We start from the raw sequence: 15,446 nt of genomic DNA on the forward strand, positions 1-15,446 counted from the left end.
TGCTGGTGCGTGGAGAGTATGTGTGGCTACAGGCCCAATACATGCAGGGGTGTGCGTCAGTCTGTGGGCCCAGCGCATGGAGGGGGCGTGCGTCTGTCTGCAGACGCGGAGCATGGAGGGGACGTGCATCTGTCCTCGGACCCGGAGCATGAAGGGGGCGTGCGTCTGTCTGAGGGCCTGGCGCATGGAGGGGGCGTGCATCTGTCCTCGGACCCGGAGCATGGAGGGGGCGTGCGTCTGTCTGAGGGCCTGGCGCATGGAGGGGGCGTGCATCTGTCCTCGGACCCGGAGCATGGAGGGGGCGTGCATCTGTCTGAGGGCCTGGCGCATGGAGGGGGCGTGCGTCTGTGGGTCCGGTGCTTGGAGAGGGCATGCAGCTACAGGCCCAGTGCATACAGGGGTGTGTGTCAGTCTGTGGGCCCAGGACGTGGAGGGGTGTCTGTCTGCCTGTCTGTGGGCCTGGTGTGTGGAGCGGTTTGCGGCTCCAGGCCCAGCGCATGGAGGGACGCATCTGGCTTCGGAGGCGCAGGACCGGGTGCCCCAGGTTGGGCTGCCCCCTGACTCTGTCCCTCTCCCCCCTCAGGCCCAGTACAGCGGGTTTGTGTTCTGTCACGAGGGGTGGCCGCTCTGTCTGCACGAGAAGGTCGTGGTGCAGCTCAGCTCCCTGCCCTGGCAGCAGCTGTGTCCTGGCGACTTCTACCTGCAGGTGGCCCCCTACCTGTCTCATGCCCCCCGCCTGGTGCTCAAGTGCCTGTCGCCGGACGGGCGCAGCGTGCAGGAGCTGCCCGTGCTGCCTGACGCCTACCCCTTCCTCTTCACGGCCGAGTGGCTGAACGGCATCAACAAAGACCGGCGGGCCGGGCGGCTGGAGCGTTGCCTGCTGGCCGCTGAAGAGCGGGTGCTGCGCCTGCCCTGGACCGAACTCATCTGCCCGCAGTTTGTGCACCAAGGCAGCTTCATGGTGGGGCGGCGTTGCCTGCCGGGCCCCAGCCCTGAGGTGCTGGGGGCTCGCAGCCCTGGGGATGGGCGCCACTCAGGCGGGGAGAGCCAGGAGGCGGAAGGTGTGGGCCTGGAGGGGGAGTACGTGCAGCTCCTGGAAATCAGCCCGCCACGTCATGATGCCCCCCCAACCCCAGTGTCCCCCAGTTCCCAGACCCGCACCCTGCCCGCCCGCAAGGGCCAGGGCAAAGGCCGCAACCGGCGCCACCGTGCCTGGCTGCACCACAAGCCCAGCCGGGAGGAGACTCTGCCCAGGAACCGGCCCCGCAGGACCTGGGAAGGGGGGCGGCCAGGGGCAGATCCCGGCCAAGCAGGGCTCCTCCGGGGCTGGGACCTACAGAGGCCATACGGGGAGACTGGAGGGCCGAGGGTCAGCCAGGGGGATGGGCAGGATCGGGGAGGCCCTGCACAAAAAGTGGCAGCACAGAGTCGGGGCAAAGGGGGGCGTCTGCCTGGGGAGAGGCAGTGGGGAGGAGACACTGGGGAGAAGGCAGGGGATCCCAGTCTGGGGGGGGACAAGCAGCGCGGTGGGGACCCTCCAGAGGAGCAGCGGGAAGGGGATCTCAGCCTCAGGGAGGAGCAGCGTGCTGAGGACCTTGGGGAGGGGCAACATGTGGGGGATCCCAGCTTCAAGGAGGAGCAGCGGGGCCGGGACCCTGAGGAGAAGCAGCGGGATGGGGTCCCTGAGGAGAGGCAGAAAGGAGGGGATTGCAGCCTCGGGGAGGAACAGCAGAGCAGGGACCCTGGCACCCCAGCCATCTCTCCCCAGCCCAGCACTGTGGCTGAGGTGCAGGGACTTAGTGAGGGAGGGGGGCAGGCGACCTGGCCAGCTGCATGGCCTAGCCCTGGGCAGCAGGCACAGAGCCAGGGTCTTTCAAGGCCGAGCAGCCCCCAGCATGAGGCTTCCAGTGCTGACCTGAGGTCAGCCAGAGCAGAGCCACCAGGAGCCAGGACTAGCCCCCAGCAAGGGGCCATTGGGGACTCTGCTGCGGGGCTGCCGCACCGGGCTGCCAAGGGCAACCGCAGAAGGAGAAAGTGGGGAGGGAGAGGCTGCCCCACCAATGTGGATTGGAAGGAGCCTGGGTCTCCTGGGACAGGGGTGGGGGATGCCCCGGCTGGCACCAAAGAGGGCGGTATCCCTGCTGGCACCAGACTCCCTGTTGTCCCCACCCCAAGAGAGGGGGACATCCCCCCAAGCACCAAAAAGGAGGGCAACCCCTCTGGCACCAGACTGCCCATTACCTCCGCCCCAGGAGAGGGGGGCATCCCCCCCACCACCAAAGAAGGGGGTGTTCCCCCCAGCAGCACAGAAGGAGGCAGCCCCTCTGGCACTGGACTCCCTGTTGCTCCCGCCCCAGGAGAAGGGGGCATTCCCCCCAGCAGCACAGAACGGGACAGCCCCTCTGGCACTGGACCCCCTGTTGCTCCCACCCCAGGAGAAGGGGGCATTCCCCCCAGCAGCACAGAACGGGACAGCCCCTCTGGCACTGGACTGCCCGTTGTCCCCACCCCAGGAGAAGGAGGCGTCCCCCCCAGCAGGACAGAGCCAGACAGCCCCTCTGGCACCAGACTCCCCATTGCCCCCACCCCAGGAGAAGGAGGCATCCCCCCCAGCAGCACAGAGCCAGACAGCCCCTCTGTCACCAGACTTCCCGTTGCCCTCACCTCAGGAGAGGGGTCCATCCCCCCCAGCCAAGAGGAAGAGACTCGTGCTGACTGCCCCGGGCAGGGGGCCCTCACAGCGGCCCTGGCAGAGGCTGCAGTCCCCACAGGCGCAGAGGAAGAGGCTGCCCCCAGACCCCTGGAGAGGACGGAGGCCATTGGTGCTGGCACAGCTCCCTTTGTGAAGAGTGCTTTGCCCCTCACGGGGGGTGCAGGAACCAGCTGCCCCGTGGAATCCTTGCCCCCCACCTCGGCCCCTGTGGAGCAAGATGTAGACTGGGAGCTTTTGGGCTCAGGCATCTTCCAGCTGACAGGTGAGTGCCCGCACCTATGCTGGTTAGCGGCTAGGCACCTGGACGGGGGAGGGCTGGCACCCCAGAGCCTGGTGTAGCAGCACCCCACCCTCACATCCCTCCTGTTGCCTTGATGCAGGTCCACTCCCCTTCTCCGCTTGGACCCGGTGCCCTGTCGCCCTAAGTGCGCTGAGGGAGCTGCCTGGACAAACCTGGCGTCCTGGAGCCAGCCAGGCCAAGGAAAGCCCAGTGCCAATGCCCGGATGGGCTGTGGCCCAGCAGAGAGGGCACTGGGTGGGAGCTAGGAGGTCCTGGGGTCTAGAGGTGCTTTGGTCTTGGGCAGAATGTGTGCCCACGGGCCTGGAGCCCCTTGGCTGGGGGCCCTGAGTTGCCCCCTCGTGCTTCTTGCTGGGTTCATTATTTCCATTCCCTTCCCAGGCAGCCTGGCCTCAGCCCCTCCTTTACAGGCAGATACGGTAATGTGGGTGCAGCCCCTGGGGCAGGGGTCAGAAAGAGGGCTCAGCCACCAGCTACTGGGGCAAATGAACAGAGCATGCAACCCCTGGTTGTGCCACGCTGTGCCACGCTGTGCTGTCCACGCCCCTCTGGGCTGGCGGCCTCGTGGGGAGCCATGGCACGGGAAGGAGGCAGTGGCTGTCTGAGGGAAAGGCTGCTGCTGGGTTCAGTGCCGTGGCCTGGTTGTCTGGGGCAGGGGTTTTCTACAGCTGGGCATCTCCCAAGGGGCAGAGCTAGGTGCCTGGCACCACAGGGGAACAGAGCAAGGGCGGCGGGGCGGGGATGGGGGTTCCTGCTGGGGGCAGGGAGAGTGCAGTGCACTGGGGAGGGTTCTGTAGGGGTCATGGAGGAGTGTTTTCCTCTGGGATCCTCTGTTCCCCTTTGGCTGTGGGGGAGAAACTCCCCTTCTGCCACCTGCAAGCTCACATCAAGCGCAGGGAAGACCCCAAGCAGCCGCTCCTCCTGCTTGGCCTAGCTTCTGGGAGCGCAGAATAGAACTGCTTGCTCCCACCACCCTAGGGCTGCCCCACAGCTGTCCTCCCTCTGCCATGCTCCTGGCAGGGGTGTCACAGGCCCTGCCCAGGCACACAGTCTCCTTCACCCTGCCTTGCCCCTGCAGGCGGAGTAGACCGGATGGGAAGGGCCTTGCTGACCGTCACCCCCCAGCCCCCAGGGGAGTCAGCCCCAGCTCAGGGGGAGCTGAGCCAGGCCCTGCGATACCTGCATTCACTGCTCAGGTAACACCAACGGGGAGACCCCCGTCCTCCCACATCCATCCCCCTGCATCCCTACCCCCCCCCCCACACACACACACGGATCCCTGCTGACCCTCCCCATCCCTACGCCAACTCCTCCCAGCTCATGGGGAGCTGAGGCAAGCCCTGTGATACCTGCATTCGCTGCTCAGGTAATGACAACAGGGAGACCCCAGTCCTCCCACATATGTCCCCCCACTTTTCACATCTTCCCCCACACTAGCTCCTTCCACACAGCCCCCACACCCTCATCCCCACTTGTCACACCATCCCCCATGCTCCCTACATAAACCCCCAGGCCATCACATCCCCTACACCAACCCCACATTGTCCTCCATACACCCCCACAACTGCCCCATGCCACACACCTTGCCCCATTTCTGCTCCCTCATCTCCTATGGGGGGGTGAGAGCTCTCACCCCATTAACCCCTCACTGTCGTCTCCCCTGTAGGAAGGAGCAGCAGGAGCTGGGGCTGACGGTGCTGCTGGATCTGCGGCAAGGGGGGGCTCTGTCCCCCCATCCCCCTGCACTGCTGCCAGCCCTGCAGGAGCTGCAGGTACTGCCCCAGACAGACCCCCCCAACACTGCCCCCCACCTGCATATCCCCTTCCTACCCCCTCTAACGGTTCTCTGGTTCTCCCAGCACTGCGCCCCAGCCCCCCTGCGGAGCCCAGCCCTGCCTCACCGCCTCCTGCACGGCTGCCAGTCCTGCGAGGATCCAGCACAGCCACCCAGCTTCCCCTGCCATGACCCCTCCCCACCCCTTGCTTGCCTCCCACAGGGTACCTGCTGCTCCTCCTGCCCTGCCCTACCGCGCATGGCTCCCTGCCGACAGCCTGCACCGCCCCCCACATGGCCCCATGCTGCTCCTTACCCCCACGACTCCTCCCTACTCCCCAACAGCGCAAAGCTCCCCCCACTGCCTGCACCTTGGCATGGCCCCTCCCCACCCTGCTGCCAGCCCTGCAAGGACTCCAAAGAACAACTGTGACCCCTACCTGCCCCACACACATCCCCCTGCCCTGGGCACTGGGGTGGCAGCCTGATTTCTTCTTGCCCTGCAGGAGGTGTCACCAGCTCTTGTGAGCCGCCTGCTGGTGCTGGCCCCACTGGTGGGCCATGAGGAGCTGCCCCTCATTCAGGTAGGGGGTGCCAGGGGGTCAGGGGTGGGGTAGGAAGGACTGACAGCACCTGAACCAGAGTGAGAGTGCTGAATGGGAAGGGTTTTCTGCCTGGAAGGTGCAGTTGGGAGGGTGTGGGGGGGGATTCCCTGCCTGGGGAGGGATAATGGGAGGGAGTTCCCTGTCGGGGGCGGGGGAATAATGGGAGAGGGTTCCCTGCCCGGAGGGGGGATAATGGAGCAGGTTTCCTGCCTGGCAGGTACAGCTGGGAGGAGGTGTGGGGGGGAATTCCCTGTCATAGGGGGATAATGGGAGGGGGTTCCCTGCCTGGAGGGGGGATAATAGGAGGGGGTTCCCTGCCTGGGAGCAGAGGGGTGGCAGGTTTTCCCCTGGCTGGGGGGGGCAGTGGGAGTTCCTTGCTTGGTGACGCCCTGCTCCCTTCCCCAGGAAGCACTTGTGCTCTCCCCAAGCGACCTGCCCCAGTTCGTGGACCCAGAGCAGCTGCAGCCAACTCTAGGTGGGACCCTGCAGCACTCGCAGACCCAGTGGGTGGAGATGTGCCAGGTGAGAGCTAGGAGTGACCCCCATAACCCTCCAGCACCCCAACACCTCCACAACCCCTGCCCTCTGCAGCACCCCATGTCGCACAACCTCCCACTAACCAGGGGTGGCACATTCCCCACCGCAGTACCCCTGACTGAGCCCCAGCCCCTCTTCCTGCCATCTCCTCCAGGCGTCTGTGTCCCCCCCACTGCCCGCTGTCTCTCCCTGCAGGCGCTGGAGTGGCTCTGTGGGCTTTGCCAGGGCGTGATCCAGTCAGTGCAAGTGGCCAGTGCCAAGTTGGAGGCATCAGAATTGGCCGAGGGCGACGAGGTACGTGACACCCCCATGCAGCTCGCCTGCCCCCAACCCCAGGTCCCCTTGCAGCTCGGTGCCCCTTGGCCTTCCCATGACTCCCCTGCTCCCCAGCCCTGCTGCAGCTGTCCTCCCCTCCCCCTACAAGTCTCCTGCCACCCTGTATTCCCACACAGTCTTCCAGGCCTCCCTGGCTCTCCCCATGTGACTCTCCAGCCCCTGCAGGGCCCCCTTGGCCTTCCTGAGGGGGCTCTGGGCCGGACCGGCTGATTGGGGGGCTCTGGGCCGGACCGGCTGTTCGGGGGGCTCTGGGCCAGGGGCTGGCTGGGCAGGGGGGGCTGGGCTGGGCTGGGCTGGGTTGGAGGTTCTGGGCCGGGCAGGCTGGCTGTGCAGGGGGGCGTTGTATTGCTCACTGTTATGTGCCCGCAGGCGCTCTCTGTGCGGATCTCCGGACACAAGGATGCCATGCAGAAGCTGCTGTCAGACCCACGGTTGCTGGAGTTGCAGAGCAGTGGGGGGTCCCTGCTGGCTCAACTGTCCTCATCAGGGACCTGCAGGTGACACCTGTCCCACATCCCAAAGGGACGGGAGGGCACACCAGGCCTCACAATGGGAGGGCATCAGGCCCTACACGGGGTGTGTCCCGACAACCTATGCTGGGGGATGGCCCCTGTGCCAGAGTTCTCTCACTGTAGTTGGGAGAGGTGGTCTCTGCCCGCCTTATACACATGCTTGCTTGCGAAACTGCCCCATACCCTGTGCCCTGGCAGAGCGGGGTCGGGGGAGGAGGGGCAGGGGACGAGGTTGGCGGCATGGTGATGTGAGAGGCAGGGAGTGACATGCTATTTGCTGTCCCCAGGCCACAGTGTGGGGGGCTGGCAGGGTGTGGCGGTTGCTAGATGGAGTTGGCAGCGTAGGGGTGGCTGGGCAAGCGTGGGGCTGGCAGTGAGGGGGCAATGCGTGGGGCAGGGGGATGGTGCATGGGGCAGTGGTATGGCACGAGGGGCGGCGCGTGGGGCAGGGACTGACATCCTCTCCCATGCGCAGTGGCCAAGCCACGAGGGCTGTCAACTTGTATCAGGAGGTGGACGACGCCATTCATAGGCTGGTGCAGCTCAGCAATCGGTGCCTGGGGCAGCTGGAGCAGGAGAGGAGCCGCCGGCAGATGACACAGGTAGTACCCCTCTGCTACCTCCCCTAGTGACCTTCCCCCCTCACTGCCCCCCCAGAGGTTCCCTCCCAACTCCCATGCCCAGCAGTCTGGCAGCCCCCATGTCCTCTCCCCCGCCATGCCTGGGGTGCTGACCCTCACATGCCTGCCCCCCTGCCTGTTCTTGTTGCTCTCACCCCCTGTCCTGGCAGGTGGTGGGCTGGCTGGCTGACCATGGGGAGCAGGCGCTGGCAGGATTCACCCCCATGGGGGTGGGGGATTCGTTGTTGACCGTGGAGGAGACGCTGGCGAAGTTTGAGGCTTTTCACACCCTTGCCAAGGTGAGACACTTCCCTGCCCCCTCCCCCACTTGAGTGCTGCACAGAGGGATCTGCAGGTACACACCCCCATGTGGGTGTTATTGGGGGCTGGGACCCTGAGGAGAAGAGTGTGGGTGGGGCGCTGCATACTGGGAGGCCTGGTTCTGTGGGACACTACATACCGGGGGGTGCCAGCTCTGCGGGGCTCTCTGTACTGGGGGGCTGGCGTAGGCTCTGCGGGGCTCTCTGTACTGGGGGGCTGGCGTAGGCTCTGCGGGGCTCTCTGTCCTGGGGGGGTGGCGTAGGCTCTGCGGGGCTCTCTGTCCTGGGGGGGTGGCGTAGGCTCTGCGGGGCTCTCTGTCCTGGGGGGGTGGCGTAGGCTCTGCGGGGCTCTCTGTACTGGGGGGGTGGCGTAGGCTCTGCGGGGCTCTCTGTTCTGGGGGGGTGGCGTAGGCTCTGCGGGGCACTGTAATGAGGGGGGTTGCCCTGCGGGATGCACCATATTGAGGGGGAGCAGATCAGCTCTGCAAGGCATGCCATAGCAAGGGTGGGGGAGCCTGAGCTTTACGGGGCACGCTGTAATGAGTGGGGGTGTATTGCTTCTGCAGGATGCAACGTATTGAGTGTGGGCGGTGTCATCTCTGCCAGGCACGCCATACTGAGGGTGGGGGGGTTGCTTCGTCTCTGCGGGGTGAGCTGTTTGGGGGGGCCCATTGGCTCTGCGGGGTATGCCGTACTGAGGGTGGGGGGTGCGTTGGCTCTGCGGGGTGCGCTGTTCTGTGACGGGGGGGGTGTCGGCTCTGTGGGGCGCATCGTATTTGGGGGACATCGGCTCCGCAGGGTAGGCAGGCATTGGGCTGAGAGTGGGCGGGCATAGAGCATCCAGTTGCTCTATGCTGTGGGGTGTGCGTTGCGTCTGTGGGGGGCTCTATACTGGGGGGGACATGGGCTCTGTGGGGTGCTCCATATGGGGCTGGGGGTGCATTAACTCTTCAGGACTCCCCATACTAAGGGTGGGGGAGCATTGGCTCTATGCTGTGGGGTGTGCATTGGGTCTGTGGGGGGCTCTATACTGGGGGGGGCACGTGCTGTATGGGGTGCTCCACATGGGACTGGGCGGGGTTTGTGTCTGAGGGGCGTCAGCTCCGTGGGGCACTCTGTGCTGGCGGGAGTCTGGAGCGTAGGGTCTCCTCCTCTCTCCCCCAGGAATGGCTGGCCCGGGGGCATGAGGCTCTGCGTCTGGCTGGTGACGGGGTCCTGGCCCCTGAGGGGCAGCAGCTGGAGAGCTTCGCGCGCCGGCTGGAGAGCTGTGCGCACACCATGCACAGTGCCCTGCGGCTGCACCGCTTCCTGCAGCAGGTGCCAGCCGCTCGGCGTGCTCCCTCTGTCTGTCTGTCTGTCTGTCTGTCTGTCTGTCTGTGCCTGCCCCATCCCTCCTTTCCCCTTTAGCATCCAGCTTAGTTCAGCCCAGGGGCGTGTTCCTGGCAGGGGAGCCGACTCCACATCTGAGGCAGCCCAGCCCCGCTATCCATGCCAGAGGCGGGTGTGGACGCCCCCAGGGCAGCATCACACATTGGGCGGGGGGGGGGAGGGTGATTTTCCTGGGTCCATTTGTCATTCCTGCCCATTTCCATTGCAGGGCTTCCCATCCCCCCTGTCCCTGGCTCCCTTTCCCGCCCCCCTTCTTCCTCCCCGCTCTCCCCCCCGTTAGCTCCCCATCCCCCATGGCCTGCATCACTCTGATCCTGGTGCCGGCTCCCCGTCTCCCCTGGCCTGCCTCCCCCCGTCTCCCCTGGCCTGCGTCCCCCTGACCCCACTCCCTGTCCCCCATGGCCTGTGTCACTCTCACCCCGTCTCTCCTGCCCTCTCTCGTAGGCTCAGGCCTGGGCCCTGGAGGGCGCCCGGCGCCTGTCGGCCATTGAGGACGGCGCAGGGCCGGAGGTGGTGCTGGGGGCGCTGGGCCGGTACTGCCAGCAGCATGGCGAGATCTCGGACGGCGCCTTCCAGGAGATGCGTGGGCTGGCAGTGCAGAATCCCTGGGCGCTGCGGGAGCTGGGGCGCTGCTGGGCCCGCTGCCAGGAGCTGGGGCACCTCCTGCAGCGGCGGCTGGAGGTGGCATGGCAGACTGGGCCCCCGCCCCGGCGCCGTGCTGACAGCACCAGCACCTCCTGCTCACCGCAGCGCCCAACGAGGGGCCTGGGCACCAGCCTGGGCTCCTCCCGCAGCATGAGCTGCCTGCTGCCCCCGCCTGGCAGCCTCTCCCCTGGCCTGTGCGAGGTGCCCTCTTGCCACTCACTGGCGTCCCCTAGGGACCCCATGGAGACCAGTGACGAAGAGCGGAGCCCCCCTCCCACCAGCACCCCCACCGCTGCCTTCTTCCAGGCACCCACGCTGCCTCTGGGCACACTGCCCCCCTGCCAGCCTCCCCCCAGGGGTCCCCCCAGCACGCAGAGGGCGCTGAGCGAGCCCGGCCCCAGCCCTCCCCGCCCCAGTGTCCTCATCCGCGGGCTGGAAGTGAGCAGCCAGGAGGTGGTGGACCGGACCTGCTCGCCCCGGGAGCATGTGATGCTGGTCCGCAGCAGTGCCCAGAGGGCCGAGGCGCCGTGGGGGGGCACGCCCAGCACTGAGCGGAAACGCCGCCTGGGGTGAGTCGCTCTGGAGGAGGGATACTTGCGCCACACCAGGACCCGGGGCTTCTGGGCCCTGCCCCCACCCCTAACTGCCACCCCACATACGCACTGGGACTTGAATACCCCACACGCTGGGACCCATTGCCCCGTCTGAGAATCATCATAGAATCATAGAATATCAGGGTTGGAAGGGACCCCAGAAGGTCATCTAGTCCAACCCCCTGCTCAAAGCAGGACCAATTCCCAGTTAAATCATCCCAGCCAGGGCTTTGTCAACTCCAAGAGAAGTGCACCCTGGCACCACCTGTTGGTGCCCATCGGGGGGAGGGCCCATTGGCACCTGTGAGGGTGTGGGGGGCACTGTGGCACAGGGCCCATCAGTACCCATGGGACGGCTGTCACCCATGGGATTGAGGGGAGCATCGGGCTGGGTGACCCATGGGCGGCACGTAGGAGTGCCCCAGGGTGGGAGGCTCATCAGCACCCACAGAGTAGGGCACAGGGCCCTTCTCTGATGCCCATCCCCTCTCCTTCCCAGCGCCCAGCAGAGGCTGGTGGCAGAGCTGATTGCCTCGGAGCAGGAGTATCTGGGCTGCCTGGCTGAGTCGCTGGCCCTGGAGTTGGGATGCCAGGAGGTTCCCCCTGAGCTGAGACGCGAGTGCAGTGCCTTGGAGGGCACCCGCGACCGGCTGCTGGGCTTCCACCGCGCCTACTTCCTGAAGGAGCTGCAGGGCTGCGCCAGCCACCCACTCCGTGCAGGGGGCTGCTTCCTGCGATATGTGAGTGTCCAGCCCCGTGACCCATCTGGGGACCCCCACCCTCCCTCCGGAACGCCCCTCTCCCAGGCACCTCCCCCCACCCAAGGCATGAGTGCTACTCACTGGCACCCCCATCGTCTTCCCTAGGAGATGCCAGTAGACCCCTGCAGGAGCCACAGCCCATCTGCCCTGGGTTCCTGCTCTAATTGCATTGGCCCAGCCCTTCTGTGTCTTCCCCGTGTCCCCTGTGCTGTGGGGAGGTGGTGAAGCTGAAGTTGACTCTAATTCCCCCATCACTCTCTGCGCCAGGCGGACCAATTCAGTCTCTATGCTCTCTACGTGAAGAACTGGCAGAAGCTCCAAGCGGCCCTGGCCTCTCAGCAAGCTGCCAACAAGGTACTATCTGTGTTGCCTGCATCTTCCCATGGAGAAGCTCAGAGCTCTGGGAGGGGAGTGGGGTTTAGTGGTTAGGCCAGGCAGGGCTGGGAGTTCAGGACTCTTGGGTTCTATCACATCAAATGCAAAAGTATAACTGAACAGGCCAAAAAAGGAATCATAGAATCATAGAATATAAGGGTTGGAAGGGACCCCAGAAGGTCATCTAGTCCAACCCCCTGCTCGAAGCAGGACCAAATCCCAGTTAAATCATCCCAGCCAGGGCTTTGTCAAGCCTGACCTTAAAAACTTCTAAGGAAGGAGATTCTACCACCTCCCTAGGTAACGCATTCCAGTGTTTCACCACTCTCTTAGTGAAAAAGTTTTTCCTAATATCCAATCTAAACCTCCCCCACTGCAACTTGAGACCATTACTCCTCGTTCTGTCATCTGCTACCATTGAGAACAGTCTAGAGCCATCCTCTTTGGAACCCCCTTTCAGGTAGTTGAAAGCAGCTATCAAATCCCCCCTCATTCTTCTCTTCTGCAGGCTAAACAGTCCCAGCTCCCTCAGCCTCTCCTCATAAGTCATGTGTTCCAGACCCCTAATCATTTTTGTTGCCCTTCGCTGGACTCTCTCCAATTTATCCACATCCTTCTTGAAGTGTGGGGCCCAAAACTGGACACAGTACTCCAGATGAGGCCTCACCAATGTCGAATAGAGGGGAACGATCACGTCCCTCGATCTGCTCGCTATGCCCCTACTTATACATCCCAAAATGCCATTGGCCTTCTTGGCAACAAGGGCACACTGCTGACTCATATCCAGCTTCTCGTCCACTGTCACCCCTAGGTCCTTTTCCGCAGAACTGCTGCCTAGCCATTCGGTCCCTAGTCTGTAGCTGTGCATTGGGTTCTTCCGTCCTAAGTGCAGGACCCTGCACTTATCCTTATTGAACCTCATCAGATTTCTTTTGGCCCAATCCTCCAATTTGTCTCGGTCCTTCTGTATCCTATCCCTCCCCTCCAGCGTATCTACCACTCCTCCCAGTTTAGTATCATCCGCAAATTTGAATTTGAAGAGCAACTAGCAAAAGACACACAAAGAAACAGCAAATCTTTTTTAAGTACATCAGAAGCAGGAAGCCTGCCAAACAATCAATGGGGCCACTGGACATCTGAGGTGCTAAAGGAGCACTCGAGGCAGATGAGGTTTCAGAAAAGCTAAACAAATCCTTTGCATTGGTCTTCATTGCAAAGCATGTGAGGGAGGTTCCCACACCTGAGCCATTCTTTGTAGGTGACCAATCTGAGGAACTCTCCCAGGCTGAGGTGTGAGTAAAGGAGGTTTTCATAGAATCATAGAAGACTAGGGTTGGAGGAAACCTCAGGAGGTCATCTGGTCCAGCCCCCTGCTTGACCAACTCCAAATAAATCATCCCAGCCAGGGCTTTGTCAAGCTGGGCCTGTCGTCACAGGGCCATAAAAACCTCTAAGGATGGAGATTCCACCACCTCCCTAGGTAACCCTACTAGCGGAAGCTACTAGATCACATGCCCTGGTTCTCATGGGTGACTTTAATTTTCCTGATATCTGCTGGGAGAGCAATACAGCGGTGCAAAGACAATCCAGGAAGTTTTTGGAAAGCGTAGGGGACAATTTCCTGGTGCAAGTGCTAGAGGAGCCAACTGTGGGGGAGCTTTTCTTGACCTGCTGCTCACAAACTGGGAAGAATTAGTAGGGGAAGCAAAAGTGGATGGGAATCTGGGAGGCAGTGACCATGAGTTGGTTGAGTTCAGGATCCTGACACAGGGAAGAAAGGTAAGCAGCACGATACGGACCCTGGACTTCAGGAAAGCAGACTTCGACTCCCTCAGGGAACGGTTGGGTAGGATCCCCTGGGGGACTAACATGAAGGGGAAAGGAGTCCTGGAGAGCTGGCTGTATTTCAAGGAATCTCTGTTGAGGTTACAGGGACAAACCATCCCGATGTGTCGAAAGAATAGTAAATATGGCAGGCGACCAGCTTGGCTTAACGGTGAAATCTTAGCGGATCTTAAGCATAAAAAAGAAGCTTAGAAGAAGTAGAAGGTTGGACATATGACCAGGGAAGAGTATAAAAATATTGCTCGGGCATGTAGGAATGAAATTAGGAGGGCCAAATCGCACCTGGAGCTGCAGCTAGCGAGAGATGTTAAGAGTAACAAGAAGGGTTTCTTCAGGTATGTTGGCAACAAGAAGAAAGCCAAGGAAAGTGTGGGCCCCTTAATGAATGAGGGAGGCAACCTAGTGACAGAGGATGTGGAAAAAGCTAATGTACTCAATGCTTTTTTTGCCTCTGTCTTCACTAACAAGGTCAGCTCCCAGACTGCTGCGCTGGGCATCACAACATGGGGAATAGATGGCCAGCCCTCTGTGGAGAAAGAGGTGGTTAGGGACTATTTAGAAAAGCTGGACGTGCACAAGTCCATGGGGTCGGACAAGTTGCATCCGAGAGTGCTAAAGGAACTGGCGGCTGTGATTGCAGAGCCATTGGCCATTATCTTTGAAAACTCGTGGCGAACGGGGGAAGTCCCAGATGACTGGAAAAAGGCTAATGTAGTGCCAATCTTTAAAAAAGGGAAGAAGGAGGATCCTGGGAACTACAGGCCAGTCAGCCTCACTTCAGTCCCCGGAAAAATCATGGAGCAGGTCCTCAAAGAATCAATCCTGAAGCACTTGCATGAGAGGAAAGTGATCAGGAACAGTCAGCATGGATTCACCAAGGGAAGGTCATGCCTGACTAATCTAATCGCCTTCTATGATGAGATTACTGGTTCTGTGGATGAAGGAAAAGCAGTGGATGTATTGTATCTTGACTTTAGCAAAGCTTTTGACACGGTCTCCCACAGTGTTCTTGTCAGCAAGTTAAAGAAGTATGGGCTGGATGAATGCACTATAAGGTGGGTAGAAAGTTGGCTAGATTGTCGGGCTCAACGGGTAGTGATCAATGGCTCCATGTCTAGTTGGCAGCTGGTGTCAAGTGGACTGCCCCAGGGGTCAGTCCTGGGGCCGGTTTTGTTCAATATCTTCATAAATGATCTGGAGGATGGTGTGGATTGCACTCTCAGCAGATTTGCGGATGATACTAAACTGGGAGGAGTGGTAGATACACTGGAGGGCAGGGATAGGATACAGAGGGACCTAGACAAATTGGAGGATTGGGCCAAAAGAAATCTGATGAGGTTCAATAGGATAAGTGCAGGGTCCTGCACTTAGAACGGAAGAATCCAATGCACAGCTACAGACTAGGGACCGAATGGCTGGGCAGCAGTTCTGCGGAAAAGGACCTAGGGGTGACAGTGGACGAGAAGCTGGTTATGAGTCAGCAGTGTGCCCTTGCTGCCAAGAAGGCCAATGGCATTTTGGGATGTATAAATAGGGGCATAGCAAGCAGATCGAGGGACGTGATCATCCCCCTCTATTCGACATTGGTGAGGCCTCATCTGGAGTACTGTGTCCAGTTTTGGGCCCCACACTACAAGAAGGATGTGGATAAATTGGAAAGAGTCCAGCGAAGGGCAACAAAAATGATTAGGGGTCTGGAACACATGACTTATGAGGAGAGGCTGAGGGAACTGGGATTGTTTAGTCTACAGAAGAGAAGAATGAGGGGGGATTTGATAGCTGCTTTCAACTACCTGAGAGGTGGTTCCAGAGAGGATGGTTCTAGACTATTCTCAGTGGTGGAAGAGGACAGGAGAAGGAGTAATGGTCTCAAGTTGCAGTGCGGGAGGTTTAGGTTGGATATTAGGAAAAACTTTTTCACTAGGAGGGTGGTGAAACACTGGAATGCGTTACCTAGGGAGGTGGTGGAATCTCCTTCCTTAGAAGTTTTTAAGGTCAGGCTTGACAAAGCCCTGGCTGGGATGATTTAATTGGGGATGGGTCCTGTGAAGGGAGTGGGGTCTAGTGGTTAGAGCGAGGGGGTCTGTGAGCCAGCACTCCTGGGTTCTAGCCCTGGTGCTAGG

General features: G+C 61.5%; 1 protein-coding gene across 4 annotated transcripts in view; it reads left to right on the top strand.

Annotated features, from left to right (window-relative positions):
* ARHGEF40 (Rho guanine nucleotide exchange factor 40) overlaps positions 1-15,446 on the top strand; it is a 28,052-nt gene that overhangs the window by 3,271 nt on the left and 9,335 nt on the right. For all 4 annotated transcript variants that reach the window (XM_075118873.1, XM_075118870.1, XM_075118872.1 and 1 more), the window contains exons 3-15: positions 584-2,975; positions 4,090-4,207; positions 4,678-4,783; positions 5,292-5,369; positions 5,796-5,912; positions 6,123-6,221; positions 6,633-6,760; positions 7,251-7,377; positions 7,566-7,694; positions 8,880-9,032; positions 9,549-10,318; positions 10,842-11,082; positions 11,371-11,457. In XM_075118873.1, the coding sequence (XP_074974974.1) occupies positions 584-2,975; positions 4,090-4,207; positions 4,678-4,783; positions 5,292-5,369; positions 5,796-5,912; positions 6,123-6,221; positions 6,633-6,760; positions 7,251-7,377; positions 7,566-7,694; positions 8,880-9,032; positions 9,549-10,318; positions 10,842-11,082; positions 11,371-11,457 (4,545 nt within the window). The remainder of the gene's footprint in view (positions 1-583; positions 2,976-4,089; positions 4,208-4,677; positions 4,784-5,291; positions 5,370-5,795; positions 5,913-6,122; positions 6,222-6,632; positions 6,761-7,250; positions 7,378-7,565; positions 7,695-8,879; positions 9,033-9,548; positions 10,319-10,841; positions 11,083-11,370; positions 11,458-15,446) is intronic.

Source organism: Caretta caretta, chromosome 13 (genome assembly GCF_965140235.1).
Source record: "Caretta caretta isolate rCarCar2 chromosome 13, rCarCar1.hap1, whole genome shotgun sequence".
Taxonomy (NCBI): Eukaryota; Metazoa; Chordata; order Testudines; family Cheloniidae; genus Caretta; species Caretta caretta.